The sequence below is a fragment of the Prionailurus bengalensis genome, chromosome E1, assembly GCF_016509475.1.
Source record: "Prionailurus bengalensis isolate Pbe53 chromosome E1, Fcat_Pben_1.1_paternal_pri, whole genome shotgun sequence".
Taxonomy (NCBI): domain Eukaryota; kingdom Metazoa; phylum Chordata; class Mammalia; order Carnivora; family Felidae; genus Prionailurus; species Prionailurus bengalensis.
In genome coordinates this window covers 18,043,526-18,070,998 of record NC_057347.1, presented here as the reverse complement: position 1 = coordinate 18,070,998, position 27,473 = coordinate 18,043,526, and the positions used below count along the sequence as shown (strand labels likewise).

General features: G+C 47.4%; 2 protein-coding genes across 5 annotated transcripts; both read right to left on the bottom strand.

Moving 5' to 3' along the window:
• Positions 1 to 1,408: 1,408 nt before the first annotated feature.
• On the bottom strand, positions 1,409 to 5,028 carry ALDOC (aldolase, fructose-bisphosphate C). Its single transcript, XM_043583587.1, has 9 exons — positions 4,888 to 5,028; positions 3,709 to 3,830; positions 3,409 to 3,620; positions 3,243 to 3,297; positions 2,988 to 3,148; positions 2,783 to 2,866; positions 2,380 to 2,554; positions 2,054 to 2,253; positions 1,409 to 1,905 (listed from the first exon to the last, which is right to left on the bottom strand). Exons 2-9 carry the CDS (start codon positions 3,818 to 3,820, stop codon positions 1,810 to 1,812), a joined length of 1,095 nt encoding a protein of 364 aa, XP_043439522.1. The 5' UTR covers positions 3,821 to 3,830; positions 4,888 to 5,028; the 3' UTR covers positions 1,409 to 1,809.
• Positions 5,029 to 5,652: 624 nt separating this feature from the next.
• Positions 5,653 to 27,460, bottom strand: SPAG5 (sperm associated antigen 5). Of its 4 annotated transcripts, none has more exons than XM_043583579.1 (24): positions 27,291 to 27,460; positions 26,924 to 27,049; positions 20,196 to 21,283; positions 19,913 to 20,090; positions 14,650 to 14,724; positions 14,318 to 14,410; positions 14,092 to 14,226; positions 13,759 to 13,878; positions 13,546 to 13,638; positions 13,330 to 13,443; positions 12,863 to 12,956; positions 12,537 to 12,684; positions 12,355 to 12,457; positions 12,031 to 12,164; positions 11,694 to 11,832; positions 8,092 to 8,203; positions 7,838 to 7,924; positions 7,454 to 7,574; positions 7,233 to 7,344; positions 6,776 to 6,856; positions 6,456 to 6,611; positions 6,294 to 6,368; positions 6,082 to 6,162; positions 5,653 to 5,849 (listed from the first exon to the last, which is right to left on the bottom strand). In XM_043583579.1, the coding sequence occupies exons 1-24, from the start codon at positions 27,339 to 27,341 to the stop codon at positions 5,778 to 5,780; spliced, it is 3,588 nt and encodes a 1,195-aa protein (XP_043439514.1). In that variant the 5' UTR covers positions 27,342 to 27,460; the 3' UTR covers positions 5,653 to 5,777. The 4 variants fall into 4 exon arrangements, with proteins under 4 accessions (XP_043439514.1, XP_043439516.1, XP_043439515.1 ...); XM_043583581.1 differs by having other exon boundaries at positions 14,318 to 14,407; XM_043583580.1 differs by having other exon boundaries at positions 19,913 to 20,087.
• Between the last annotated feature and the right edge of the window lie 13 nt (positions 27,461 to 27,473).

Here is a 27,473-nt window from a genome sequence, read left to right as displayed (position 1 = left end):
GTTCATACAGGGACGCTTGGCTGGCCGTCAGTGGAGCAGGTGAGTCTTGATCTTGGGGTCCTGAGTTTGAGCCCCACGTTGGGTGTAGAGATTACTTAAAAAATAAAATGAGGTCATTCATCTAAAGAACCTGGCACGGAAAGCACCCAAATATCACCTATCAGGATAACTGTTTATCGTCCGTTTCAGAGAGCTCCTCTTCTGGACACTCTCTCCGTAAGCTTCAGATATGGAGACAGCAAGCTAGTTGTACCTTTTTAGCATATTTGGCTCATTCAGCCTTTTTTTTTTTTTTTTTTTTTTAATTCATTTGAGTTCATTTCCAAGTTGTAAAAGTCTGAATACTTCACTTAAAATTCTTGAAAATTCATGAGCACAGACTCTGGATCCTGATCACTTGGGTTTAAATCCTGACTTTATCACCTCACCTGAGTGATCTTGAGAAGTTAATTAACTAACCTTTCTGTGCCTGTTTCCTCATATTAAAATAGGGATGGTAATAGTATCTACTTCATACAGTGTTGTAGTAAATGAGTTAGTAAATGTAAAGTGATTAGAATAGGGCCTGGCGGGAGCACATAGCAAGTGCTATATAAGTGTTAGCTATTTCTGTTAATATGAGGTCAGGTGACACTGGACCTACATTCCCATATTGCAATAATTTGGTGGGTGGAGCATTGATTGCACACTTTACACAGAGCACAGGCTGCCCAGTTCACACAGAACATGCCTAGCAAGTTCTTTCAACTTTTCATCCCTTCAGACGGCCCCAGGTATTCGATGTATGTACCCCCCACACCCCAGCCAAGTGGTCAAAGTTTAGCATGAAACCTCACCAGGGCTTCCCTTGCCCAGACCCTCAAATTGGCCTTCTCTGTGCCCTCATCTCCCCCAAACGGGAATGGGCAATAGCCCTTGGCAGCCTCCTAGGTACCCTGCTCCGTCTGGCAGTCCTGAGCCTTGGGGCTTTTCCTTGCTGGGCAGGAGCCCAGGTGTTTCTCCTGCAGTGCCACCCCCACCCCAGCAGAATGTGTCAAGCCCCAGCAGGGTTCAGCACACAGAAGTGAGCAACTGCCATCCCCCTTATCCCAGTTTTGGGCCATTCGCAAAAGCTGCCTTCAGGAATTGCACAAGTCTCGCCTTACTCCATCCTTCAGACGCAGCCCAGTGCCTCTGATGTGGCGGTCCTGAAAGACCTGCAGCCTTCCAACTTTGGACATTAACCCGCAAGAGCTTGAGCTGGGAATGGTGACTGGGTGTGCCCCTCCCCTCAACACTTCCAGCCCAGTAAAACTCAAAACCTACTCTGTCCTCCACAGTCAGAGGGCCCAGGCAGTCAGCCGAAATCAGAAACTGAGAAGTGGGCATCTGAGGCATCTGATGTGTAAAACAGACAGACAAAGTAGCATGTTTTGCTACCATTTATTTGCTATGTGGTATGTACCCAAGGTGTGAGTCATGTCTGGTGTCCTATCCTCTGATCCCAGGAGAGAGGACAGGCAAGGAAAGCCCAAGGAGAAACTACCACATCATGGGGAAATTGTGGGGGCTAGCAGAGGCAAGGGGAAACCGAAGCATCCTGCTCTGGCTTCTAGCAACTTCTTCTGCCCTCAGTCATGAGGGGCACCCCATCCATCTAATGGTCCCAGGTGGCAGCAATGGGAGAGGGGAGGGGAGGACAAAAAAGGAAGATGACTCCGTGCTGGATGCAGGCATGTCTTCTCTGCATGACTGTTTGGCGCTAGCCATTACTATAGGTGAAACTGGGTGCAGGTGGCCAAGCCAAGGTCTGTGACATGGGATGCGTACTCAGTAGGCATGGTTGGCAATGTAGAGGGACTGTGCCGCTGCTCCGCCATCTTCTCCACTGCCTTCATACTTGCCCTGGGCCGCAAGCCCATTCACCTGCAAAAGAGCAGGCGGGAGGGGGTTTCGGGGGGAGTAAACAGGCTGACCCAGCCCACAGGGGCCAAGCCCTGCCCAGGCTGTAACCTCTGAGTGCCCCCTGCCTAGCTATACCCCTCTCCCCCAATCACCACCTCTAGCTCCCAACCTCGGCCCGCTTGATGAACTCCTCAGTGGCAGCCCCAGCATTGTCTTGTTGCCCTCTCCAGGCATTGAGGGCAGAGGCCTGCAGGGCACGCCCGTAGGAGAAGGTGAGGGCCCAGGGCCGAGGAAGGGGGCAGCGGTTGATAGCATTGAGGTTGAGTGATGCTTCCTCTTCACTCTGACCCCCAGACAGGAAGGTCACTCCTAGGGTAGAGTAGAGAAGACAAAGTGGTCAACTCTCTAGTTTTCCAGGGTACAGGACCCATGAAGACCACAAGAACCTGAGGATGGGTCTTAGGGATAGGAACGGGTTAGGAAGCACGGTGGTACCTGGGACAGCCGGGGGCACAGTGCGACGCAGGGCAGTGACAGTTGCCATGGCGATCTCCTCTGGGCTGTATTTAATGGGACAGGCATGGCCAGGGGTCACCATGTTGGGCTTGAGCAGGGTCCCTTCGAGGTACACGTGATGGTCACTCAGGGCCTTGTACACGGCAGCCAAGACCTGGGGAATCAGAGGTTTACTAAGGTTCTGGACTCCTGTTTAACCCTCCCTGTTTAGGGGAAGGTGGGCATGACTGGGAGGGTCAGTACAGGCTCACACTCACAGGTGTGTTCTTGGATGAAGTAAAAGAATGCTTGGGGAAAGTGCTTTCATCTAAGCCAAGGACTATGGGGAACAGGCTCCCCGTCAGACTGTCCTTGCAGTGTCTGTAGCCAGGTGTGGACTCACCTTCTCCGTAACATACTGACAGCGTTTGAGGTCATGGTCTCCATCAGGCAGGATCTCAGGTTCCACAATAGGCACAATTCCATTCTGCAGGTAAGAGCAGAATAACTTGAGAGGGGCAGTAGGTAGGAGGGGAGAAAGCCCTGGTAACCCTCTCCCCACTAGGCACCGGGCACCCATCTGACCCCCCCCTCACACATACACACACCTGCTGGCAGATGCTGGCATAGCGGGCCAGCACGTTGGCATTCTCCAGAATGGCAAGTGCTGAGGGTGTGCGCTCACTGATTTTCAGCACGCAACGCCACTTGGCAAAGTCGGCACCATCCTTCTTGTATTGGGCACAGCGTTCCGAGAGCCCATCCAGCCCTGCAGGCATAGTGCCAGCCTCATCACTCTGCCCCTCTGTGCCAGCATCAACCATCCAACAACCCTGTGGTCCTGAAGCCCACCCATCCTGTACCTTGAGTGGTGGTTTCTCCATCGGTCCCCGCTAGAGGAACTACACCCTTGTCAACCTGTAGGGGAAACACAGGCAGAAGGCTGAACCCAGGCAGGATTCCCCTCGTCACCTCTCTCACACACACCTATTTCCATGTTCAGCCCCCATTGAGGGCCAGTGGCTGCACCTTGATGCCCACGACAATGCCCTTATCCTGGATGGTACGAACAAAGGGAACACCACTGTCATCTTTCTGGTAGAGTGTCTCATGGAAGAAGATCACCCCTCCGATGCACTTCTTCACACGGTCATCAGCACTGAACAGGACCTGGCGGTACAATCTGCGGTTTTCCTCTGTGTTCTCCACTCCAATTTGGCTCAGCCGCTTGGCCATGCTTCCTGGGGGCAAACAAAAGAAGGGTAAGCAAGCTTATCCCCAGGGCTCTCTGGCCACCTCTACCCCACCTAGCCACAGGCCCTCACCTACCTACAGACTCATCGGCGGCCAGAATGCCTTTGCCTGGGGCCACAATCCGAAGGGCGATGTCAGACAACTCCTTTTTCTGCTCAGCAGAAAGGGCTGGGTACGAGTGGGGCATGGTGACAGCTCTGTGGAATTGAGACAAGATATAAAAGCTGGACCCGACCTACTACGTCCTCTGCTTCGTCTCTTGGCCATATGGGCCAAATGGCCTCCCCCCACCTCCCAACCAGCATGGAGCTAGGAACAAGGCAGTTGTCCTTGGCATAGGTCCTGGGCAACACAGTGGCACCAATCCCTCTGACAGCTAGCAGGCCTAGGGCCCCAGTTCCCACATCTCCTTTTGTCACTGGTGGGCACCCTTCCCAGCCCTGGGGAAAGACGCAGGGTGGGGGTGGGGACGTGAGCAGCCCCGAAGCTACAGGTCTTCTTGTGAAACTACTGCCCAAACGAAGACCCAGTCCTTCTTTTACTGAATTTGGCACTGTGAGGTAGGGCATGAGTCCTGGCCTTTCCAATTGCCATTTGTCAGCCTCAGCAGGGCCCCTAGGGAAAAGTGCACTTCCTTCCCAGGCTTCAGAATGAGGCAAAAGTACCTATCACCCCTCTTCCTGCACCTTCCGGGGGAAAAGTGGGGGACAAGTGGGGAGCAGGAGTGGCACAAAAAATTGCCATAGGCTTCTGTTACCGCTCCTTTTCCATAGCTCAAAGCTGACTGTCTTTGCAACCAAATGGGAGCAGAGGATCAGGGTTGAGAGGAGTGAGTAGAGGGCCTGAGAAAGGGAGGAAGAGATGCAGGAGCAGGGGGGAGACCTGTGGGCAGCGGATAGGGAGACAGGCTAACCAAACCAGGGGGCAGAGAAGGCAAGACAACGGGACAAGGACTTAGCCCAGGAAAGGGAGCAGGCTGAGATGAAAATGGGCTGGGCGGGAGAGGCTGACCCCAAGGAAAAAATCCGGTAGGCAGAGGAAAACTGAAGTCGGGGCCTGAGGGCTGAGAGGAAGGGGTGCTGTGGAAGAGGCCAAACCACAGGGTTTGGGGTGGACAGAAAGGAGACAGGATGTAAGGAGAGAGTGGAGAAGGCACATCCAGGCACCCTTGGGAGCAGGCCAAGGGGGACAGAAGTTAGAGTCATAGAGAGGAAGCGGAGATGCTGAGCAGCTCCGGCCTCGCTCCAGCCTCACCTGTCCGCAGCGAGTTAGCAGCGGCAGCCACAGGAACAGCGCGGATTAAGGTCGGCGACAGCTGTGGCTCCCAGCTCAGGCTCCGATAAATGAGGCTGCGGATGCCGCAGAGCTACGTGACACCCCCGAGGGGCGGGCACCTCCCCGCTGTAGCCACGCCCCCTCCCCCAGACTGGTGTCCTAGCAGGGCCACGCCCACAGAGGCGGGGCGACGAGGTGGAGTGACTACACGGCCAGGTTCTCCGAGGCTGTTGTCCCCTCCTACCTCGCGGAGCCCTGCCAATAGGGCCCCAGGGGCAAGAAACGGCCTTGCCCTCATTTCTGCCACAATCGCCTTCACCGTGTGCCCGGCACTGTGCTGGATGTTGGGGATTGAGCCTGGTCTGGTGAAGGAGAGTCACCTAAGCAGTCACAACTGGTGAGGTAAGGTGGCACCAACAAAGGGTGGCAGTCCAGCGCAGGGAGTAGGAACTGAGTTTCTCTGTTCTCGTGCCCTTATTTACCAAGACCTAGCCTAGAGGGGGATGGAGAAGGTAGGAGAATGAATCCTCTTCTGTCCCGCCCCCAGGCTAAGAGCCAGGGAACAAGCAGTCCAGTGCCTAGAATATTGAGGAAGCAAGAGAAGGGAGGAGGGGCAGCCAACTTTGGCTCTGGATGCAGCCAGAGGGTTGTGTGAAGGGTGCCTAGGGAAAGTGGGCCAACAAGCTTCTTTGACCTCATCCACCTCCCATGCCCAAAAAATAAGATTCAGTGAACCTGAAGAAATACATTAAATATACTTTATTTAAATAGCATTAAACATAGCTAGCTCTATGCCGGTTGGTCCTGATGTTGGGGTAAGGGAGTATAGTAGGTAAAAAGGGGTGAAACGGATTCGAGCTTTCAGTTTCTTAGCTCAGAAATTCCAGCAATCCCTGTAGCTCCTTGCAACCCCTCACAACCTCTGGGATGGATAGCAGAGTCTGCAAAAAGAAACAGAAAAGGCAGCTCAAGGTCACAAGTCCAAGGCTCTCAGCCCCAGGGAGCACCAACTGAGTCAGAGGGGAGAAAGCAGAAGCCACAGGGAAGCCTGCAACAGTGAGTCAGGCCCAGTGCTCAGCACCGGCTGAAAACCAGAGCAATGCTCATCAGCACTTCCTGGGCCCAAGCCCCGTGCCAGGAGACTTGGCTGCATCAACTCCTTCCCTCCTTTACCTCATAAATATGCTGAACGATGTCATCTAGTTTCTTTAATTCCTTGTCAGAGCGCCGAAGATTCTCCTCCAGGATGTTTCTCTAGAAAGCAAATAGGTTGCATTAAGTCCTATACTCAGAAGAACAGCATAGCTTGTGGGGCAAGGAAAATATGGCAGACCACTTGCTAGTAGTAGTGGGAAATGGCCCTGGAATGACAAGGGAATTCTTACATGGCTCTGGAACTTGACCATGAGTTTTGCCTTCTCATTTTTCATCTCCAGGAACATCACCCTTAGCTTGTCCACCTGTAGATATGTCCAGATCAGCAGAGGCACAGCCTAGGGTTCCCTCCAGGTGCCCAGCTCCTCTGTTAACTCCGAGTCACCTCTCACCTCTTGGGAGAGCCACACTTTCTCCTGGATCCAGTTAGTGGCCATAGGCTGACAGTCGGGATTCAGCTGACCTGCTAGGGTCTCTTGTAGCACCTTAGTCTCTGTCTCCGCACGCCGAAGTGAGCGGGTGAGCTGGGTGACCTCCTCTCTAAGGCTCTGGGGATGAGAATGGAGAGGTACCCAGTGCCCTCAAAGGGCCTCTCTATCCTTTTTATCCCATGTAGTGACCAAGGGTAGACCAGGGGATCCAGTTCCCATATTTGAGATTCTAGCTATCAATGACACAGAAGGCAGATGGCCAGGCATCATCCTGAACGTACTATGAGCTCGCCACTCTTGTCTATCTGCTCTAGGATCTTCTCGTTCTGCTGTTTTATCACTTCCTGGAGCTCCTTTTCATTCTGTGAGGGAAAGGGAGGTAAGAAGTACTGGAAGAGCTGGCTTCTTGGCAGCCCTTGCCAGGAGATAGGACCCATGTTTAACTCCAGTAATACCAATTGATAACACCCCAGTTCTTCCTCCAGGGCTATGTTAAGCAGGCACATTTCAGTGTTGAGAGAGTTCCGCCAGGGTTCCTGACTTCTAGGTCAGCCTGGCAGATGGGTCAGCCCATAGCTAATTCCCAAACATGTGAAATGTCTGACCCCAGGAAGGGCAAAACTAGGGCAATGGTTGGAAAATCCCCACCACCCAGATTCCTGGAGAGACCATGGCTCCCAGTGGGCCAGTAGAGCTGCCCCAGTTCTTGATCGCCCCACTTTCAGGCCCCTCCTTCACCTTGTAGCGCAAACACAGGGCCTGGTTCAGCTTCTCTATATCTGCTTCCTTTGCCTTCTGGGCTTCCTGATGTTGTTCTTCCTGGGCCTGTAGCCTAGCCTGCAGATCACAACTAGGGGAGGGAAGAATTCAGCATTATTTCTGTCTTCTCAGGCACTGGCTGGGCCCTTGACCTATCTCACTTGACCTGTCCTCTCTAATCAAGACTGCCCTCCACTCACATCCTTCGCTGCAGAGTCCTGATGGCTTCTTCTTTAGACTCTTGCAGCAGAGAACACAGGCTTTGCAGCTCCAGAGTCATTGTACCCATTTTTGCCAGGCTCTTCTCCATGCCTGGGGTCTCTGAAAGAGCAAGTCCTAGCTGGAGATAGAGCCCTTTGGCTCTGGAAGGAAGAAGTGTGTGTAGCCATCATTGCCACAACTCTTATCCATGTTCCCCACCCATAGGATTTGAATGTCCGGAACACTGCAGATCCCAAAAGGCAGAAACAAAATGAGCCCATGTAGAATTGAGGTTTTTAGAGCAAAGCACCTCTCACTGCTTTAGTCTTTATCATTAGTACCAGATCTAGAAATGAGGCAGGATCCCTGGAGCCCATCCTAACCTGTAGGCTGAAGGGAAACCATTGAAGCTACTCTGGTGAAAGCACTCTTGTCACTTCCAAGCACGGGCACAGGAGCTGCTTCTGGCTCTAAAACAAAAACCAACCAAGGTAGAAGGCTCCTCTGGTGACCCGGTCAAGGGTCTGCCATAATAGAAGCCAGGGAGACAGAAGTCTGTTGGTGGGTATCTTCAACAGCTGAAGATATCAGGGGCAAGGTCACAACTTTCCCACCCTTAAATTCCAGGGCCTTTAACCTTCATCTGCCATTGCTGTCAAGATGTTTCCCAAGAAGGCACTGTCAGCAGGTGGAGGGTATTCCTGGGTAGGAGCACAGGCTGTGCTTACTGGGAGGGTCTCTGCTTCAGCCTAAAGATAAAGGAGAAAAATTATCAGCTGCTCTTCGGGGTCCATGATTTCCTAAACTTCCAGGTACTCACCAGCCGTCTCCTTTGGAATGTTATTCTATCTCCTCCTTTTTTTGTCTATCTTCAACTCCTCAGCAACTTTCCCTGAACAACTTCTCTCACTAAAACAATAACAACTAAAAACAGAAACCTTCTTCTTACCTTAAATCCCATCTTAAAATTGCCCTTTCTCTTTCCCTTCTATTAAGAAAAAAGAAAAAGAAAAACAAACAAAATAAAAAAAAAAAACCCTGCATTTACCTGGGGCACCTGGGTGGCTCAGTCAGTTAAGTGTCTGACTTCAGCTCAGGTCATGATCTCACGATTCATGGGTTCGAGCCCCACGTCAGGCTCTGTGATGACAGCTCAGAGCCTGGAGCCTGCTTCAGATTCTGTGTCTCCCTCTCTCTCTCTGCCCCTCCCCCGTTCATGCTCTGTCTCTGTCTCTCTCTCTCAAAAATAAATAAACATTGAAAAAAAATTTTTTTAAACCCCAAAGAACCCTACATTTCCTGCCTAAAATTGCCACTATCTACTGACTCCTTAGCCCACTACACTCAGCCTTTTCTGCCCCACCATTCTACCAAAATTCTTGTTTGGTTCACCAACAGCATCCTTACTTTCAAGTGCAATGGACACTCTTCAGCTGTTTTACCTGACCTAGGTGATAATTGATGACCATGTTCTTCCTTTAGAAACGTCCTTTCCTCAGCTTCTGGGACAGGACTCTCTCTCCTTCACAGGTAGGCCTCATACCTTCCTATTTCACCTACCCATAGGTCCTTCCTTAAACTCTTGGGAGTCCTTTTGGTTCATCCTTGGCCTTCTTTCTACTCTAATCCATTCCTCATGTGGCCTCACCTTGGGAACTCCACAACCTCCACTTCTATGTGGATAACCTTTCAATCTGTCTCTCTCAACTGTATTATTTTCCCAATCTCCAGACCCAAAGGCTCAAATCCCTGTGAAAATCTACCAGAATGGTCCATAGTTAATCTGACATTCAGATGTATAAAGCTGAGCTCACCATTTTCCCTGTCCCATCCCACCAAAAATCTGGTCCTCCTCCTGTATTTACGATCTGAGAGGGGGGGCTGGAGGTGGCAGCAAATTAAGCCTGCAGTTCAAATCTGGCCTGCCACCCGTTTTGGTAAATAAAGTTTTATTGAAATACAACCACCCCATTTATATACATACTATCTATGGCTGCTCTTGAGCTACAAAGGCAGAGTTGAATAGTTAAGACAGAGACAACATGGCTCACAAAGCCAAAAAGATTATATTGTACTTTAGAGGAAAAGTTTGCCACCCTCAGTTCTAGAAAGTATCATCATCTTTCCAGCAATCTAGAGATAATCATTCACTCTTGCAACTTACTCCTACACCAAATTGGTCTATTATTTCTATTTCCCTAATAGGTATTGAATTCATCCAGTCCATCCTCTCCTCTACCTTTTATAATTGCCATTAGTTCAAGCCTTCAGGCCTCTGGCCTACTATCCTAGCCTTGTCTCCATGTCATTCTTTTTTTTTTTTTTTTTTTTTTTTAAGTTTATTTTGAGAGAGAGAGGGAGAGGGCATGCGGGGCTCGATCCCATGAACTGTGAGATCATGACCTGAGCCAAATCAAGAGTTGGACACCGAACCGACTGAGCCACCCAGGTGCCCCTCCTTGTCATTCTTGCCCCATGTAGCTCTTATACTCTATTTATGAAGAAGTACTTCCCAGTCCCCAAACTTGCCAAATTCCATATGAGCAGGGCCCTGCCTTGTTCACTTGTAGTCCCAGCACCTCACCCAGGTCATGTTACAAGGTAGATACTACAAAAAAAGTACACACAGTGTCTCTCTGACTTTAACAGACTGTTCCCCTCTACCTGGTAGGTCTTCCTACATAATCCCCCACCCACCTTGGCCTTCAAACTTCCAAACCTGAAGACTGCCCAATTGTTACCTGCTTTGAGAAGACATATTAACTGTCAAAGGTAGAACTGATGTTTTTTCTGTACTCCCACAGTGGTCATCCATGCAGACATCTATCATGATCACAAGTCAAGATGTCAAGTTTACACCTATCTGTCTTCCCTGTAAGACTGTGGATTCTTTGCATTTCCTGTGCTCAGCACACACTGGGGTCAAATCATAAGCACTTCCAGGTTTTAGGACCGTGGGTGTATCTTTTACTATTGAATAAGGTAATTAACTCTCTATTCTTTTTTTTTTTTTAACTTTATTTATTTTGAAAGAGAGAGAGAGAGAGAGAAGCGGGGGAAGGGCAGAGACAGAATGAAAGAGAATCCCAAGCAGGCTCCATACTGTCAGCTCAGAGCCCAATGCGGGGCTTGATCCCATGAACTCTGAGATCATGACCTGAGCCAAAACCAAGAGTTGGCCACTTAACCAGCTGAGCCCCCCAGGAGCCCCTAGGTCTCTATTCGGAAAGATATCAACAGTTTATTGTTTAGTGCGCACTGTGGGAAAGTCAAAGAAGCAAGGCTAAATTTCTGCTTTCTTTAAATATAGTCTAGTTGAAGAGACCAGATATCCAAGGGAAACTAAGGCAAGTGCAAAAGGGAGAGCAAGTTCATGACGAATACAATAGGAGATTACTGAGTCCATGTGATTGTGGAACATTTCAAAGAAGGTGAAATAGGAAAATAAGGAAAGGAAAAGGTATTTCCAGTTTGAAGACAGAGGAAAATGGACGTGGTAACAGCCCAAGCCTGGGTGTGAATAGAAATGGGACCTGTGTGTAGTATACAGGCAGTCTAGTTGGAGTAAAGAGTTCATAACAGAGAGGCAGGAGACAGATGAAGAAAAGTTTAAGTGACAGGATGAGAAGTCTTATAGGCAACTGAAAGTCAGTGAAGGTCAGAGATGCAACAAGAGTAGCATTTTAGGAAGACCATTCTATATAATAAAGATACAACTGGAAAAACTCTCAGTAAACTAGGAATAGAGGGGAACGTCCTCAACCTGATAAAGAATATCTACAAAAGCCTATAGCTAGGGGCGCCTGGGTGGCTCGGTCAGTTAAGCAGCATCTGACTTTCGCTCAGGTCACGATCTCACAATTTGTGAGTTTGAGCCCCACATCGGGCTCTGTGCTGGAGCCTGCTGCGGATACTGTGTCTCATTCTCTCTCTGCCCCTCCCCCACTTGTGCTCTGTCTCTCAAAAATCAATGTAAAAAAAAATTGTTTTAATTAAACAAAAGCCTATAGCTAACATCATACTTGATGAAGAGAAACTCCAAGCTTTCCCTCTAAGATCAGGTACAAAGCAAGGATGTCCCCTTCTACCCCTCTTTTTCGACATCATAGTGGAAGTTCTAGCTAACGCAGTAAGACAAGAAAAGGAAATAAAAGATATACAGATTGGGAAGGAAGAAATAAAACTGTCTTTGTTTGAAGATATGATTGGAAGGGAACAGAAGGAACCCCCGGATCCTACCTTCTCCTTTAGTTTTGCCTGTAGGAAGAGAGTCAGTCTCTGGAGTCGCTCAGTCAGCACCCCTAGCTCTTGGGAATACTGACGTGACTTCTCCAGGTCTTGTTCCTGGTTCTCTGCTACGGTACTAGCCAGTTTAGCCCTAAAATAAGGAAGGAACAGAGAAAACAGCCAAAGACCAAGCAACCTTCTCCGAACACCTCTCCCAAATCCCCATACAGAGCTGCATTCAAAAGGGAAACAAGACACTCTCTTCCTTCTTGGAGACTTTAGCTTCCAGAAACGTTCCCAGGAAACATAAACACTTAGCAGGGGAAGCACCAAAAGGCAGAAATCTTACTTCAGGTTCTCTACAGTGTCCTTGAGGCCCTCACACTGCAGGCTGCGCTCCCGGAGCACTTCCAGTGTGGTTTTCAACTGACACTCAACCTGGCCCAGCTCTAGGTGAGCAACCTGATTCTCTTGGTCTGCAAACTGGGGACACAGGAAAAGGAAGGCAGGCAAGGAGCAAGAGAGGGAGGGGAGAAAAATGAGACTAAGTGGGAAATTTTAGAGCCCTGGGAACAGAGGCTTTTTCCGGTCCACAGTCTCAAACCTCACCTCAATACCATTAGGTGAAAGTCACACTCCTACCAGTTCCCCTGCCCCAAGCCACATTTCTTACCTCCAGCGTCTCCTTCAGGTCCTGCACCTCCTTGGTCAGGACAGCTTGTTGTTGCTGCAGCTCTGCCTGCATGTGTTTTAGTGCCACCTCTTCCTTTTGCCATCTGCCAGAGACCTTATATTAGACCCCTTCAGTCCTATATCCTGGGCGCCTACTGCCACAATAGCCTGATCAGAACTCACTGAGTGGCCTGCTCCTCATTGCTCTGGGTAAGCTTGCAGACCAACTCATCCTTCACGGCCAGGTCCTGGGTACAATGGGCATGCTGACTCTGTAGCTCTTTTAGCTGACTCTCCACACTGGCCAGAATCTGCAGCTGAGCCCGGAGATCTAAACCAAAAGTATCCTAATTGACACTATGTAGTCATCAGGCCAAAACCTCCCCATACTTCTGCTCCAAAACAAGTGCTCTAGAGCACCCCCTGGCTCTACTGCCACACCCCAAACTTCAGCAGGGCACAACTGCTTTCACATGTGCACACACACACACACACACACACACACCTACCTGTTGCTAAGCGACTGTTTTCCAATTCCAGTTGTTCTATTTGGCCTTTGCACTCCTCTAAATGGGTAGAGACTTGTTCCAGCTCCCTGGAAACCTAGGAAGAAAAGATCATTTTTCTACCACAGGTTTTCCTGAATCAGGAATCCTAGGACTCAGCCCAGCTTCTCTTTCTGGACAGGACAGCAAAGCACCTTGTTCCTAGGCAGCAACACTGCAGAAACAGGCTGGTCCTCAGGAAAAAGTAGAAAGAGGAGAAAAGTTGCTAAAGAAGGTGCTAAAGAGCAAAGGAAACAACTGGGCCCAAGGCCATCTATAGTGAAGGGACCTGGCTGGTTTCCAAACCCAGAGTGAAAAAAAAGACAGGTCCAGTGTAAGAGGCTAACGATACCACTCATTAGAAAGTCCTTCTGAAGAGGAGGAGGAAACTAGGCCTTAGGCCTAAGCAGTCCCCCACTCCTGGTTTGTACCTGCTGTTTTTCCTCAACTGCAGCATCACGTTCCTGCAGGGTCTGCCGGCTCTTGGCTATGAGTTTCTCTGTGAGTTTTCGAGACCGGCTCAGCAAAGCTGTCCATGTTTTATACTACCGGGGGAAGCAAGCAGGTCAGGGAAGCACATTTGAGGCAAGGCTCCCAACAGGGCTGACTGTGCATAAAAGAGTGATATGATGGCCCCAAATACTCACATCCAACTGCATGGATATCCAGTCCTGTTGTAAGTTTGATGTAAGACTCGCTGTCTGCTGACCCAACTCTTCTTGCTCAGTATGAAGCCCTACCTACACAAGAAGGATTGCCTATGGAGACCCTTTCCTCTGGAAAGAACAAAGTGGGGAAATAATGGCCATCCTCCCACTATGTCAGTATGGACCCCAGGAAAGAAAATGCCTTCAAATTACCAGCTGGGTCTGGGTGTCCTTCAAAAGGCCTCTGAATTCCCCCAAGGAAGCCATGTCCTGTTCCAGCTGGCTGATGCGCTGGCTGGCACGTGCACAGAAAGCCTCTAGCACAGTCTCTGCCTATTAAGGGGAGAGGTTGCGAGGACATGGTGGGCAGAGGAGTGAAAAAGCGCAAAAAGCCATAATTCTCCACCATTATTTAGTTTAGTTCATTACTCCTCAGAGCTGGCAGTTCTTAGGCCACCCACCTGTGTCGCAAGCGAAATTGATGTTCCTGCAGGAACCCTGGGGAAGACACCTCCCACATCCAAGAACAAAAGCCTGACACCTTACCGCATCCTTGCCTCTGACGGCCATTTCCTCTTTGTGTTTCGCCTCCTCCTTTTCTGCTTTGAGGCTCTGGAGCCTTGCCTTCACTTTCTTCAACACATCAAAACAGCAGGAGACCAAGGTTTCTGCACGCCGAGACTACAAGACAAGACTCAGACATGGTGTCTAGTTCCTTTTTTTGGCTTTCGGTCTCACCAGAGGCCTCTGCGTTCACATTCATGCTGCTTACCTCCTGACTCACGGTAGTTTTATCTTCCTCTAAGTGCAACAGAGACAGATGAAGCAAGGATATCAGCTCTTTGGAAACCAGCACCCATGACTGCTGTAGAGGGAAAGGTGGTTAGGCTAGATCAAATAAAGTCACCAAGTAGGAAGTAACAGGGACACTGGGGAGGAAAACCACTGACCCCAATTTCAAGCTCCCAGGAGGGAGATGTGCTTAACAAAGGTTTGGAAACCTCCCTTTACTACCAGAGCTGAGTATCACCATTTGCTGACCACCCAGGGTTTTCCATGCTTGATGTTCACAGGAGACCCAGTGATGGTATAATCAAAACTTACCATGGCATTCCTGGCCTGCTGCAGAGCCTGTCCAATCTCTTGACTCTCCTGAAGATGCTGAGGTTTCTTACTTATCTAGTCAGAGAAACAAAGTTGTGCCTTCTGCATAGGCATCATACACAGCCAGCACCACATTCCCCCTCCCACCCGCTGAGACACAGGAGCCTCTCCTATTAAAAGCAAGAGCAGGGCGCCTGGGTGGCGCAGTCGGTTAAGCGTCCGACTTCAGCCAGGTCACGATCTCGCGGTCCGTGAGTTCGAGCCCCACGTCAGGCTCTGGGCTGATGGCTCGGAGCCTGGAGCCTGTTTCCGATGCTGTGTCTCCCTCTCTCTCTGCCCCTCCCCCATTCATGCTCTGTCTCTCTCTGTCCCAAAAATAAATAAAAAACGTTGAAAAAAAAAATTTAAAAAAAAAAAAAAAAGCAAGAGCAAGGCTTACAGCTCAATGAGGCCAAGTTAAAAAAAAAAAAAATCGAGGCACATAAAAATTCCTTTTCAAAATAACCTTATTTTTTTTCTAACTATAAGGATGACATGCATTTATTGTAAAATTTTGGAAATATAGAGTGAATAAAATGGAAAAAGAAACCATTAGTTTTACCACCTGGAGCAATGATTATTTATATTTTGAGAGAGAGAGACAGAGAGAACACAAGAGGAGAAAGGGCAGAGAGAAGGAGAGTCAGAATCCCAAGCAGGCTCCACGTCATCAGCGCACAGCCCAATGCAGGGCTCGAACTCAGGAACCATGAGATCATGACCTGAGCCGAGATCAAGAGTCACACACTTAACTGTGCCATCCAGGCAGGCGCCCCTGGAGCAATGAATCTTACCAACAGTATAGCAGCCACCCCCAAAAGGTTTCCACATAACTCCAGAGATTTCCTTACTATAGGGATTTGCTATAAGTGGAATATATTACTTCCCTCAGGTGTCAGAGAGAAAAAAAGTAGCAGACTGATTTAGAAAGAAACTACCATATTCAATGAATTTTAAGATGATTATCTTTTTACACAACACCACTGAAATTGGGATATATCTTAATATTGATGGTGTTTTAGGTATGATGAATGACAGTAATGCTGCATTTGAGATTATAACTACAATTGAGATTATAACAAAAATGAATGTGTGGTTCTGCTTTTATTATTTAACTTTATTATACTAATGTTATTTAGCCCTGAATTTCTTTAAAAAAATTATTTTTTTAATTTTTACTTTTTTATTTTTGAGACAGAGAGAGACAGAGCATGAGCAGGGGAGGGGCAGAGAGAGAGGGAGACACAGAATCTGAAGCGGGCTCCAGGCTCTGAGCTGTCAGCACAGAGCCCGACGCGGGGCTCGAATTCACAGAGCGTGAGATCATGACCTGAGCTGAAGTTGGACGCTCAACCGACTGAGCCACCCAGGCACCCCTAAAAAAATTTTTTTTAATGTTTATTTATTTTTGAGACAGAGAGAGACAGAGCGTGAGTGGGGGAAGGGCAGAGAGAGAGGGAGACACAGAACCTGAAGCAGGCTCCAGGCTCTGAGCTGTCAGCACCAGAGCTCGATGCAGGGCCCAAACCCATGAACTGTGAGATCATGACCTGAGCCAAAATCGGATGCTCAACCAACTGAGCCACGCAGGCACCCCTATTTAGCTCTGAATTTCTATTTACTGTCCTCACTGGAATAGCCTGAAACTGGGACATCTGCTTAGGGGGACCTATCAAAGTAGAGTACCACCCATTTTTAACTTCTGCTGGTATTTTACCTCACATTGAAACTTCTCAGAGATTATCTAAACTCTGATTTCCTTTCTTTAAAAACCATGACTGCAGGGGGAGGGAGGCACTTCATGAGTTCGAGCCCTGTGTTGGGCTCTGTGCTGACAGCTCAGAGCCTGGAGCCTGCTTCAGATTCTGTCTCTCTCTCTCTCTCTCTCTCTCCCCCACTCACTCTTGTTTTTTCTCTCTCTCTCAAACATTTTTTAAAAATTGAAAAAAAAGGGGGGGGCACCTGGGTGGCTTAGTCAGTTAAGTGTCCAACTTCAGCTCAGATCATCTCATGGTTTGGGAGTTCGAACCCCACACTGGGCTCTCTGCTGTCAGCTTGAAGCCTGCTTGAGATCCTCTGTCTCCCTCACTCTCTGCCCCTCCCCCACTAATTCTTTCTCTATCTCAAAAATAAACATTAAAAAAAAATTTTTTTTAAAGAATAATATTGGGGCGCCTAGGTGCCTCAGTTGGTTGAGCGTCCGACTTCACCTCAGATCATGATCTCACGATCTGTGGGTTCGGGCCCCACATCGGGCTCTGTGCTGACAGTGCAGAGCCTGGAACCTGCTTCAGATTCTGTCTCCCTCTGTCTCTGCCCCTCCCCTGCTCATGCTCTGTCTCTCTCTCTGTCAAAAATAAATAAACATTAAAAAAAAATTTTTTTAAGAACAATATTACTTTAAAAAAGTAAAAAAGGATATATCCGAGGAAGAACTACGGAGTCAAAAAGTTTGAAATGCTTTAAGGGTCTTACTTTCAAAAAAGGTTGAACCAATTTATATATCCTACTGACAACAGGACAATACTAGCCAGCATTATCTATTTTATTATTTACTATTTTGTTAGACAAAAATAGCATCTCATTGTTTCAATTTGCAATTCTCTGATTACCAGTAACTTTCTCAAATATTTATTAGTCATTTTTATTTTCTCATTCTCTGTCTATTCGGTGTGTTGGCACAGATAAAAATTAGTATGCTATGCAGAGGACTTTCAAGTTCTGAGAAAAGCAGGGAGCCATCATTACCGCTGAAAGGCAGCCATCGTCTGAGATAAAACCCACTGTCGGAGCAGCAGTGCTGAGTCACGATGTTACAGAAGTCTGGATTTAAGGAGATAATCTTGAGGAGTTCACCACTCCCTTCCCCAGCAAGGCGGTCATCATTCCCTCCTGCATTGTGCAGTGGGGCACGGAGTATTCTATGAGTACAACTAGTGCTCAGAGGTGGGCAGTCAGGCAAGTGATGAGATTAGCGTGAAGGGGGCACCCAAGCGGCAAGGACAGGGCATTGTGATGGGGAATGGCTGAAGGTGCTGTCACTTCCCCTCTTTGGCTCTGCTTCAGTTGCCTCCAAAGGGATTTGGCAAGCTTCAGGGAAAGAGGGTACAAGGCCGACTCAGGGATGGGGAACAAGGTCAGGATTCTGGCAAAAGGTAGTCTTATTTTGAGGATATTTTCAACCCAAGGTCTTTGGGCGTCTGGAGACCATCTCTTCTTAGCAGCAGCCACCCATTACCCCAAAGGCCCCAGTACTGAGGCTCTCCATTCCTTCCCTGGACACCATTCCCTTCCTTCCTCAGTCTGTGCTGTCACAACCAGAATCCTCTAGAACAGTAGTCTTTTTTTTTTTTTTAATTTTTTCAACGTTTTTTATTTATTTTTGGGACAGAGAGAGACAGAGCATGAACGGGGGAGGGGCAGAGAGAGAGGGAGACACAGAATCGGAAACAGGCTCCAGGCTCCGAGCCATCAGCCCAGAGCCTGATGCGGGGCTCGAACTCACGGACCGCGAGATCGCGACCTGGCTGAAGTGGGACGCTTAACCGACTGCGCCACCCAGGCGCCCCTAGAACAGTAGTCTTTAAACTATTTTTCTCTCAGATCTCTCAGAATAATTTTGAAAGACTGAGTACGCTTAAGTTTAAATTGTTACAAAGGCTAGAATTTCAACCATATTATAAACACTGATAATTTGAAATAAAACTGTTAGATCACTCTTACATATATCCAGTGGTATACTACATCTAGCATAATGATTTAAAGCCTATTTGATGCCATTAAAAAAATGCACCAACCAGGCGCCTGGGTGGCTCAGTCAATTGAGCGTCTGACACTTGATCTCAGCTCAAGTCATGATGTCGCGGTTCATGAGTTAGAGCCCTGCATCAGACACAGTGCTGACAGTGTGCAGCCTGCTTGGGATTCTCTCTCTCTCTCTCTCTCTCTCTCTCTCTCTCTCTCTGCTCCTCCCCTATGCGTTCTCTCTCTCTCTCAAAATAAATAAATACACTTAAAAAAATATTTTGAAAAAAAAATGCACACTCTTCTTCTTCTTTTTTTTTTTTGAGAGAGAGAGGGTGCAAGTGAGCACCCAGAGAAAGAGAGAGAGAGAGAGAGTAGCAGGGCTCACTTGAAACAGGGCTCATGTTTTGTTTTTGTTTACCCGAAGCAGGGCTTGTGTTCACCTGAAGTGGGGTTGGTGATCACCGGATGCAGGGCTCATGCTCACCTGAAGCGGGCACGAGCTCACCCGATGAGGGACTCAAGCTCACCGACCGTGAGATCATGACCTGAGCCGAAGTCAGATGCTTAACGATTAGGCCACCCAGGCACCCATGCACAAACTCTTCTTAAACAGTCAGACATTTTTTATCAGCCCTTCTCCTTTAAATTGCATGTTTACTCCTCTCAGACTTTTATCCTAATGTAATATATCTTAAGTCTGTAACATACTTAAAGTCTATTATTCATCAATATCGCTGCAACAGCAGAAGTCCATTTTACTCAGTAAAAATTTTATTGGGAATCGTCTGTTAATGAAATGGATATAGGTTCCTTCCCCATATTAGTTCATGTGTCTGTGGATTACTGTAATTCCTACAATAAAACATGGCTCAGTGACAATTCTATACCTATTTCTTTTCTTATAGATACAAGCACTCAGAATCTTCTTCACATAAATAATGGGAGGAATGGAGGTAGGAATGGAGAAAGAGAGGAGGGCGTGTCACCCCATCTACGAGCTCCTTTGGAGATCCATGCCAAAAATCTCATAGTAAACTTTCATCAAAAATTTTTAATGATCCACAAATATAATTAAAGTCTTCCTTCAATTTTGCTGAAAGCATGCAAAAATGGTGTTACATAACCATTGCAGTCATTTGCTTTCTCAGCATGTACACAAACATTTTCTATTGTCCTTTGATTGCTATTCCTTGACAATGCAAGATTCAGGATAGGTAGTAAATATGCTGTTCTTCAGTAAAGGGGGCAAGGGCAGTAGAGAATGGGAAAGTAGGAAAGAAAAAAAAATTGGTCAAAAGTACATGTGGAAGATGAAGACCTAGAAACTGATTCCTTTAAAATTTTCCTTGCATATATTCCCTCGGAAAGTCTTGATGTATCCCAGGAGTAAAGTGAGTACCCACAGCTTTAAGGGATTTTCCAGATCCTCAGCATACATATTCTAAGGAAAAGGGCCCACTGGGAAGAACTTTCTTACCCCACTGGGAGAGGTGTCAGTCTGTGTGCTACTGTCCTGAACTTCTGAGTGAGGGACAGTCAGCTGCCTCTTCCAGTCCCGCAGCTGGTGGGAGAGAACCTCCAGAATGACAAGAGAGTTCAGCAGGTTATCTTCCAGGTCATGTCGAGATAAGGCAGTCAGATCTGGAGGATGGCTGCTGCAGCAAGAGAAGAAGAACATGAGGAGAAGAAAGGGAAAGGGATGGGAGTGGCAGGTCCAGATTAATGGAACCCAGGAGGCACAAAGTTATAGGGACACTTACCCCCATAGGAGGTGCTCTGTCTCAGAAGTACCATCTTTGATGTCCACTGGGCCTGTCTGGGAGGTGTTTGTACTTTTTTCCTGCGCTGCCGGGGGAGTAAACCAAGTCCCCACCGAGCAAGTAGGGTAAGGGGTAGTGCCAATCGCTGCGTCCCGAAGCACAGAGGGGAGGGATAAGCTCTGGCGGAGATTTTCCAGCATGACCGAGGTATTCACACCTTTTTCCAGCCAAGCCAGTGGGGACATCCACGGCCCTGTATCAGAGACAAGAATCCTACCAGCATCTTTTACTGCTGGGCTTGGAGCAGCCTGGGATTCCATTTCTCCTGGATTTGGGGTCAGGCATGTGGATGGAATATCTTCCATATTTGAGACAAGTGCTTGTTCTCCTAATTCAGCCTCCTCAGGGAGTGTGGGAAAGCTCAGTTCTCTTTCCTCTACAGCTCTGTGCTCTACAATTTCCTCCCCTGGGTCCACATGAGTGCCAGGGAAATCTGCTGCTAAGGCAGTTGAAGGGGAGAGCCAGAGCATGGAGGAAGGCAAGAAGGTATTTCTTTCGGAAGGGACTAAGTCCTCAGGCACAGCCTCAGTCCCATCATCCCTGAGGCTTTCTTTGGAGCAGTGTGGCTGTTGCCCAGAACAGGGATTTGGCAGACACTCCAAGACATGGGATGGAGGACGCTGAAATGTACATTTCTCAGATGTAGCAGGAACAACTTCTGAAAAGCTGTCTTCTATGCAGGCCGCCACCCCCTCTCTTAGCAGATCTCCTGGCCTCAAAGACTCATCTGGAGAGAAGCTGTTTGTCTCTCTCATGGAATCTAAATGAGCCTCAAGGGTAACTTGCTGTTGCCCCACTGGAGAGGATACGAGGACCATGGTTTTAACCACATTGTTGTCCAGTGGGTCTACTGCTTCCTCAGATGTTTTGGGGGTAGAGTTGGTTTGGGGATTCAGATCTATGAGCCGCTCATCTGATTCATGCTGACAAGCTTCTAGCCACTTTGAGGGATGGCTGAACTGTTCTGAAGGGGAATCTGTCCTCTTGGCATTGACAAAATCCACTGGTGATGCATTGTTGTTGCCTTCCTGCCAAAAGAAACAGAAGTAGTTGGCCAAGGCAGTCATTTCTAGTTCCCAACATATAATTACGGGTATAGGATACTGTCTGAACACAAAGAGTTTTCATTACCTCTGCTTAGGTAAAAATTGGCTAAGCCTGGCTGCTCACTAAAGAAACCCTAACCTAAACCTAAACTAAACCCTGACTAAAGCTGGGAAGCCATCTTAGGTTTTTTCCAAGTGAATCAGTCTACAGTATAAACAAGGCTGAGATAATCTATTCATATCATGGGGAGATGGTAGCTTGAATGTGACCCCACTTGTCTCCAACCCCTCCCTCCCATTCCTTTGAGAGAGGATCCTGAGGTAAGCTCTGCCAGACTCTAGAGTTGCTACAAGATTTTCTCTTCTAGAACAGATGAAAAACTGGGGACCAGAGTTAGTGTAATGTCTTGCTGGGGCCCACAGAGATCCACAAACCCTAGGAAAAAGGGCAACGTCAACCTGCACTAGTGACCTAGTCTCCCTGGCCCCAAGAGCTGAATGTGTCCTAAACACAGGAGTTGAATCCATTCAACCCTTGGGATTTGAAGAGCTCTAACCTTTGTAGCAGAGGAAAATGAAAAGCAGAGAGACTTCCTGCTGGTACCCTCAGAAAGGACTGATAACCCCCATATGCCGGTTCACAGGGACAAAGACCCACTGTACCTTCTACCACCTGCAGGGTTGCTGGTACCTGAGACTCAATGAACAAGAAAAAGAAAGTATGAATGTACTTAAATGGATCTAATAGCCAGAGAAAGGGCAAACCCTAAGACAGTAAAGTAAACCCTAACAAAACAGCTGATGGGGGGCGCCTGGGTGGCTCAGTCGGTTAAGCGTCCGACTTCAGCTCAGGTCACGATCTCACGGTCCGTGAGTTCGAGCCCCGCGTCGGGCTGTGGGCTGCTGGCTCGGAGCCTGGAGCCTGCTTCCGATTCTGTGTCTCCCTCTCTCTCTGCCCCTCCCCCGTTCATGCTCTGTCTCTCTCTGTCTCAAAAATAAATAAAAAACGTTAAAAAAAATCAAAAAAATAAAATAAACAGCTGATGGAAGAAACAGACGACAAGGTAAGACAATTCAAATACAGCACACATACACAAAGACTTTTTTTTTTTAATGTTTATTTTTGAGAGAGACAGAGCATGAGCAGGGGAGGGGCAGAGGGAGAGGGAGACACAGAATCCAAGGTAGGCTCCAGGCTCTGAGCTGTCAGCACAGAGCCTAATGCAGGGCTCAAACTCACAAAACACGAGATGATGACCTGAGCTAAAGTCGGACACTTAACTGACTAAGCCACTCACATGCCCCAAGACCTTGTGAAAATAATAAAAATTACTTTTAAACAACAACGACAAAGGGGCGCCTGGGTGGCTCCATCGTTAAGCGTCGGACTTCGGCTCAGGTCATGATCTCGCAGTTCACGGGTTCGAGCCCCACTTCGGGCTCTGTGCTGACAACGTGGAGCCTGGAGCCTGTTTCAGATTCTGTGTCTCCCTCTCTCTGACCCTCCCCCGTTCATGCTCTGTCTCTCTCTGTCTCAAAAATAAATAAACGTTAAAAAAATTTAAAAAATAAATAAATAAAAATAAACAACAACAAAACTGAACTTTTAAGCAAAAAAAACTCATTAAATGAACTGAAAGAGGATGGTCAGAGTTGAGGCTCGAATTACTGGCCTGGGTAATCAAGTGGAAAAATATCTTTTTTATTTTCATAATTTTTAAAAGTTTATTTATCTATTTTGAGAGAGAGCATACATAAGCAGGGGAGGAGCAGAGAGGGAAGGAGACAGAGAGTCCAAAACAGGCTCCACACTGCCAGCACAGAGCCTGATGTGGGCTCGAATCCACGAACCACAAGATCATGACCTGAGCAGAAACTAAGAGTAGGCTTTAACTGCCTGAGCCCACCCAGACGCCCAAGTGGAAGAGTATTTTAAAGCAAAGACAAAAATGCAAAGAAATGTATATCTTAGGGAAAAGCTAAAAGAACTGGAAGATAAACCCACTAAACCTAACACACAAGGAAAAGAAGTTCCATGAAAAAAAGAGAACACTTATAGGAGGCACTAATTAACAAATATTAGAAGAAAATGTCTCTGAGGTAAAGACCAGAGTTTGCATATTGAAATGGCTCACCAAGTTCCAAGCAAGATTGATAAGAAAAAATAAAATTTCTGAACCATAAGGAAGATAAAACTATTTTAATATTTTTAATGTCTATTTATTTTTGAGAGAAAGGGAGAGAGAAAGAAGGAGAAAGAGAATGAGTGGGGGAGGGGCAGGAGACAGAGGATCGGAAGTAGGCTCCACGGTGACAGCAGAGAGCCCGAAGTGGGGCTCAAAGCCACAAACTGCGAGATCATGACCTGAGTCAAAGTCAGACATTTAACCGACTGAGCCACCCAGGAGCCCCAGAAGATAAAAACCATTTTAGAAGCTTGATATAAAGACCCATTATTTAAAAAAAAAAAAAAAAAAAAATCAGACTTGCATGAAATCTCATTTACAGCAGTGGATGAAGCTTTAAAAAATAAGGTTGAGGGGCGCCTGGGTGGCGCAGTCGGTTAAGCGTCCGACTTCAGCCAGGTCACGATCTCGCGGTCCGGGAGTTCGAGCCCCGCGTCGGGCTCTGGGCTGATGGCTCAGAGTCTGGAGCCTGTTTCCGATTCTGTGTCTCCCTCTCTCTCTGCCCCTCCCCCGTCCAAGCTCTATCTCTCTCTGTCCCAAAAATAAATAAACGTTGGAAAAAAAAAAAAATTAAAAAAAAAAAAATAAGGTTGAGCTAAAATGGGCTTCCGATATGCTGGCAATGTCCTAAATACTGACTGGGGGTTGGTTACTATGATGGGTACTTATACAAATTTGTTAAGTTGTATGTTTTATGTACTTTCATATATTTTATTGCAATTTCGAAGTTTTTCTTTCAAAGTGTTTTAAAGGAAAAGTAGAAAATAAAAGGGATGTCAAAAAGATATGAGGTAAAAACCAACAAAAAGAGAGATAGGATATACAAAACATAAATCAGTCTGCATTAAATAGCCCAGAGACTAAACAAACCAAAGACTTTTAGGAATGCAAAAGTGCACCTTACAGTTTTTGCTGCGTTTATCAAGTTCCTATTTATTCTTTTTAAATATCACTTAAGGAGAGACGCCTGGGTAGCTCAGTTGGTTGAGCATTCAACTCTTGATTTCAGCTAAGGTCATGATCCCAGGTTCGTAAAATCAAGCCCAAGTTGGCTCAGCGTTGAGTGGGAAACCTGCTTAAGATTCTCTCTCTCCTTCTGCCCCTCTCCCCTGTTCACTCTACCTCTAAAATAAAAGTATGATAATATATGGATGTGTGTGGATATAAACACATACAGACAGATAACACATAAAGAGATGCAAGAAAGGGGGCACCTGGGTGGCTCAGTTGGTTAAGCTTCTGACTCTTTATTTCGGCTCAGGTCAGGATCTCACGGTTCGGTTCTGGAGTTCAAGCCCTGCCCTCGGGTTATCAGCATAGAGTCTGCTTGGGATTCTCTCTCTCCTTTCTCTGCCCTTCCCCTGCTCTCTCCTCCCCTGTACTGCACCCCACCCCCCACCCCCGCCAAAAAAAAACCAAGAAAGGATTGTTTCTTTTTTTTTTTTAATGTTTGTTTATTTTGAGAGAGAGAGAGAGAGAGAGAGAGAGAGAGAGAGAGAGAGAGAGGGAGAGAGAATCTAAAGCAGGCTCTGAGCTGTAACAGAACCCAACGGGAACCCCAGATCTCAAGAACCGTGAGATCATGACCTGAGCCGAAATCAAGAGTCAGACACTTAACCCACTGAGGCCTCCAGGTACCCCTAAATAATCAAAAATTTAAAAAGCAAAAGATAGTGGGGTGTCTGGGTGGCGCAGTCGGTTGGGCGTTCGACTTCAGCTCAGGTCATGATCTCACGGTTGGTGAGTTTGAGCCCTGCATTGGGCTCTGTGCTGACAGCTCAGAGCCTGGAGCCTGCTTCAGATTCTGTGTCTCCCTCTCTCTGTGCCCCTCCCCTACTCACACTGTCTCTCTCTCCCTCTCTCTCTCTCTCTAAAATAAAGATTAAAAAAAATTTTTTTAAGCAATAAATAGTTATTTTGTTGGGAGAAAAACTCTTGTTGTCTATGTAGCTGAGCGTATCAGGAGGTAGCAGAAGGGAGACCTAAATTCCATTCCATTCTATTCTGCTACTGTGATTAAATGGCTATGGTTACATTCTATCAAGTTCTATGAAGATCAGTTCCCACTAGGTACTTTTCTTTTTGTCTAAGCTGTACTATCTAATTTGGTAAATTAAAATTAAATAAAACTAAAAATTTAGTTCCTCAGTCACATTAACTACTGTGTTCAATACCCACATAACTAATAGCCACCAGATTGGACAGCACAGATTATCAAACATTTTCATTGTCCCAGAAAGTTGTTTTTTTTTTTTTAATGTACGTTTATTTTGAAAGACAGAGAGAGAGAGAGAGAGAGAGAGAGAGAGAGAGAGAGCCCATGCGGGCAAAAGAGAATCCCAAGCAGGCTCCAGGCTCAGCACAGGGCCCAACACGGAGCTGGATCTCATGACTGCGAGATCATGACCTGAGAGGAAATCAAGAGTTGGACGCTTAACTGACTGAGCTACCCAGGGACCCCTTTCATCCCAGAAAGTTCTATTGGTGTTAGAGTGTTTTCAAGAAAGGCTGCTACCCTCATACATCTGTTATTCAGGCCGCTTAAGATTCCGTTTTTACATTTTCTTCTTTCCTCCTCTAACCTATTTTATTTATATCCCATCTTCCAAAAATAGTTCAGGCTGCATAAAAAAGAAGATAGATGGACAGATCAACTTAATGAATACAAAATCATAGTCAAGAAAGAAAAAGAAAGCAGATTTTCGTATTTCAAAGAGTAATAGTAGCTACATCTGATGATCAAATTTGACCCTGAGCTTTTTAGAAGCCAGAGCAAAAGGGAAAATATGGTAACCTACTTAGTTCTCATTATCAGAAAGAAAGTAAAAGTGATTTCTTCAGGAAAACAATTTTCCCAGGCAGTTAAGTTCTAAAAGAAATTTCTTCAAGGAACCTTATAGAGGGGTCAATCTTCTTTGGCAAGTTTTTACAGCAACTGAAAAGCAGTTTATACATGGGTACTTCTCTCAAGACTTTTGACACATGGACAACTCAGTGAGGGCACTTCTACCAGGGGCTAGTTTAAGTGAAGATGATCCAAGTACCCTGCCTTCCAGTGGGGTAACTTGACTCCAGGAAGAGTTCTGACTACTTCTTGGAATGGATATGAATATTGCCTCACTACCGCAGCCAACTGATCTCTGCTTGAGTGAGCCCACGTTTAGGGGGAAACCACTAATCAAAGCGATAGTATTTCTCAGTACTTTGGTAAAAGTTTAACGGGGGAAGACGTGAGAAAAACTAACAGCCAAATAGAGGTCCGGGTTCTCAGTGGATTTCCTTTAACCACCCTAGGGCACCTCTCTGTTGGCCTGAATAGCTGTAAATGGATGTCACTAAGGTAGAAGACTTCATTACCGTTCTTAATTATGTTCCAGCCTTGGCCCTCTGTTCCTCTGAGCCCTCGGCCTCGGCAGAGAGCCCAGTCGAATCTCACCTGCAGTCCCAGCTTGCACAGTGATGAAGTCGGCGAGTAGCATCCGGGGGGCCCTTTTCCAGAGTTGGTGAGGGCACCAGGCTGCAGGGTAAGTTCTCGGAGAGGAGTTCTCATAGCTGGTTTTCCCTGAGAAAGAACAGAGTGTGAGAAAGCCTGAGCTGGGTCTTCCCTCTCTAATAAGCTCCTGGGGGCAATAGGAAGAGTAGACTTCCACCCCAATGGCGCTGAAGTTGGGGGACCAATAAGACTCCACACACATCGCGGTCCCCAGGCTGGACCCAGCTTTCCCCGACACTCGGCGTCGCCGGCGTCTCCCCCACCGAAGCCCCGATCCAGCTCTCTCTGCCCCTGAGGCTCTCCTGCTCACCGACTGGGGCGAAGGCGACAGGCTAAGGTTCAGTTTTTTCACCCGCCACATTTTCACCACAGAATACGGGGTCGATCACCTCCCAGACCCAAGAGATGACGCCATCTTCACCCGCCTTCTTTATTTGAACCCGCTCCACGCCTCCCGATTGGCTGCTGGGGCTTCGGTGCGTCGGCGCGACGC

What these genes read in the sequence shown, in the direction of transcription:
- ALDOC (XM_043583587.1), bottom strand. Translation starts at nt 3,820, where the DNA reads ATGCCCCACTCGTACCCAGCCCTTTCTGCTGAGCAGAAAAAGGAGTTG. An exon ending in GCATTGTCGTGGGCATCAAG is followed by an intron (nt 3,298 to 3,408) that starts GTGCAGCCACTG and finishes TTTCCCCTACAG; the next exon opens with GTTGACAAGGGTGTAGTTCC. An exon ending in ATGCCAGCATCTGCCAGCAG is followed by an intron (nt 2,867 to 2,987) that starts GTGTGTGTATGT and finishes TCTTACCTGCAG; the next exon opens with AATGGAATTGTGCCTATTGT.
- SPAG5 (XM_043583579.1), bottom strand. Translation starts at nt 27,341, where the DNA reads ATGTGGCGGGTGAAAAAACTGAACCTTAGCCTGTCGCCTTCGCCCCAG. An exon ending in CTGACACCTCTCCCAGTGGG is followed by an intron (nt 14,725 to 19,912) that starts GTAAGAAAGTTC and finishes TTCTCTGACTAG; the next exon opens with ATAAGTAAGAAACCTCAGCA. An exon ending in TGGTCAAGTTCCAGAGCCAT is followed by an intron (nt 6,163 to 6,293) that starts GTAAGAATTCCC and finishes TTTGCTTTCTAG; the next exon opens with AGAAACATCCTGGAGGAGAA.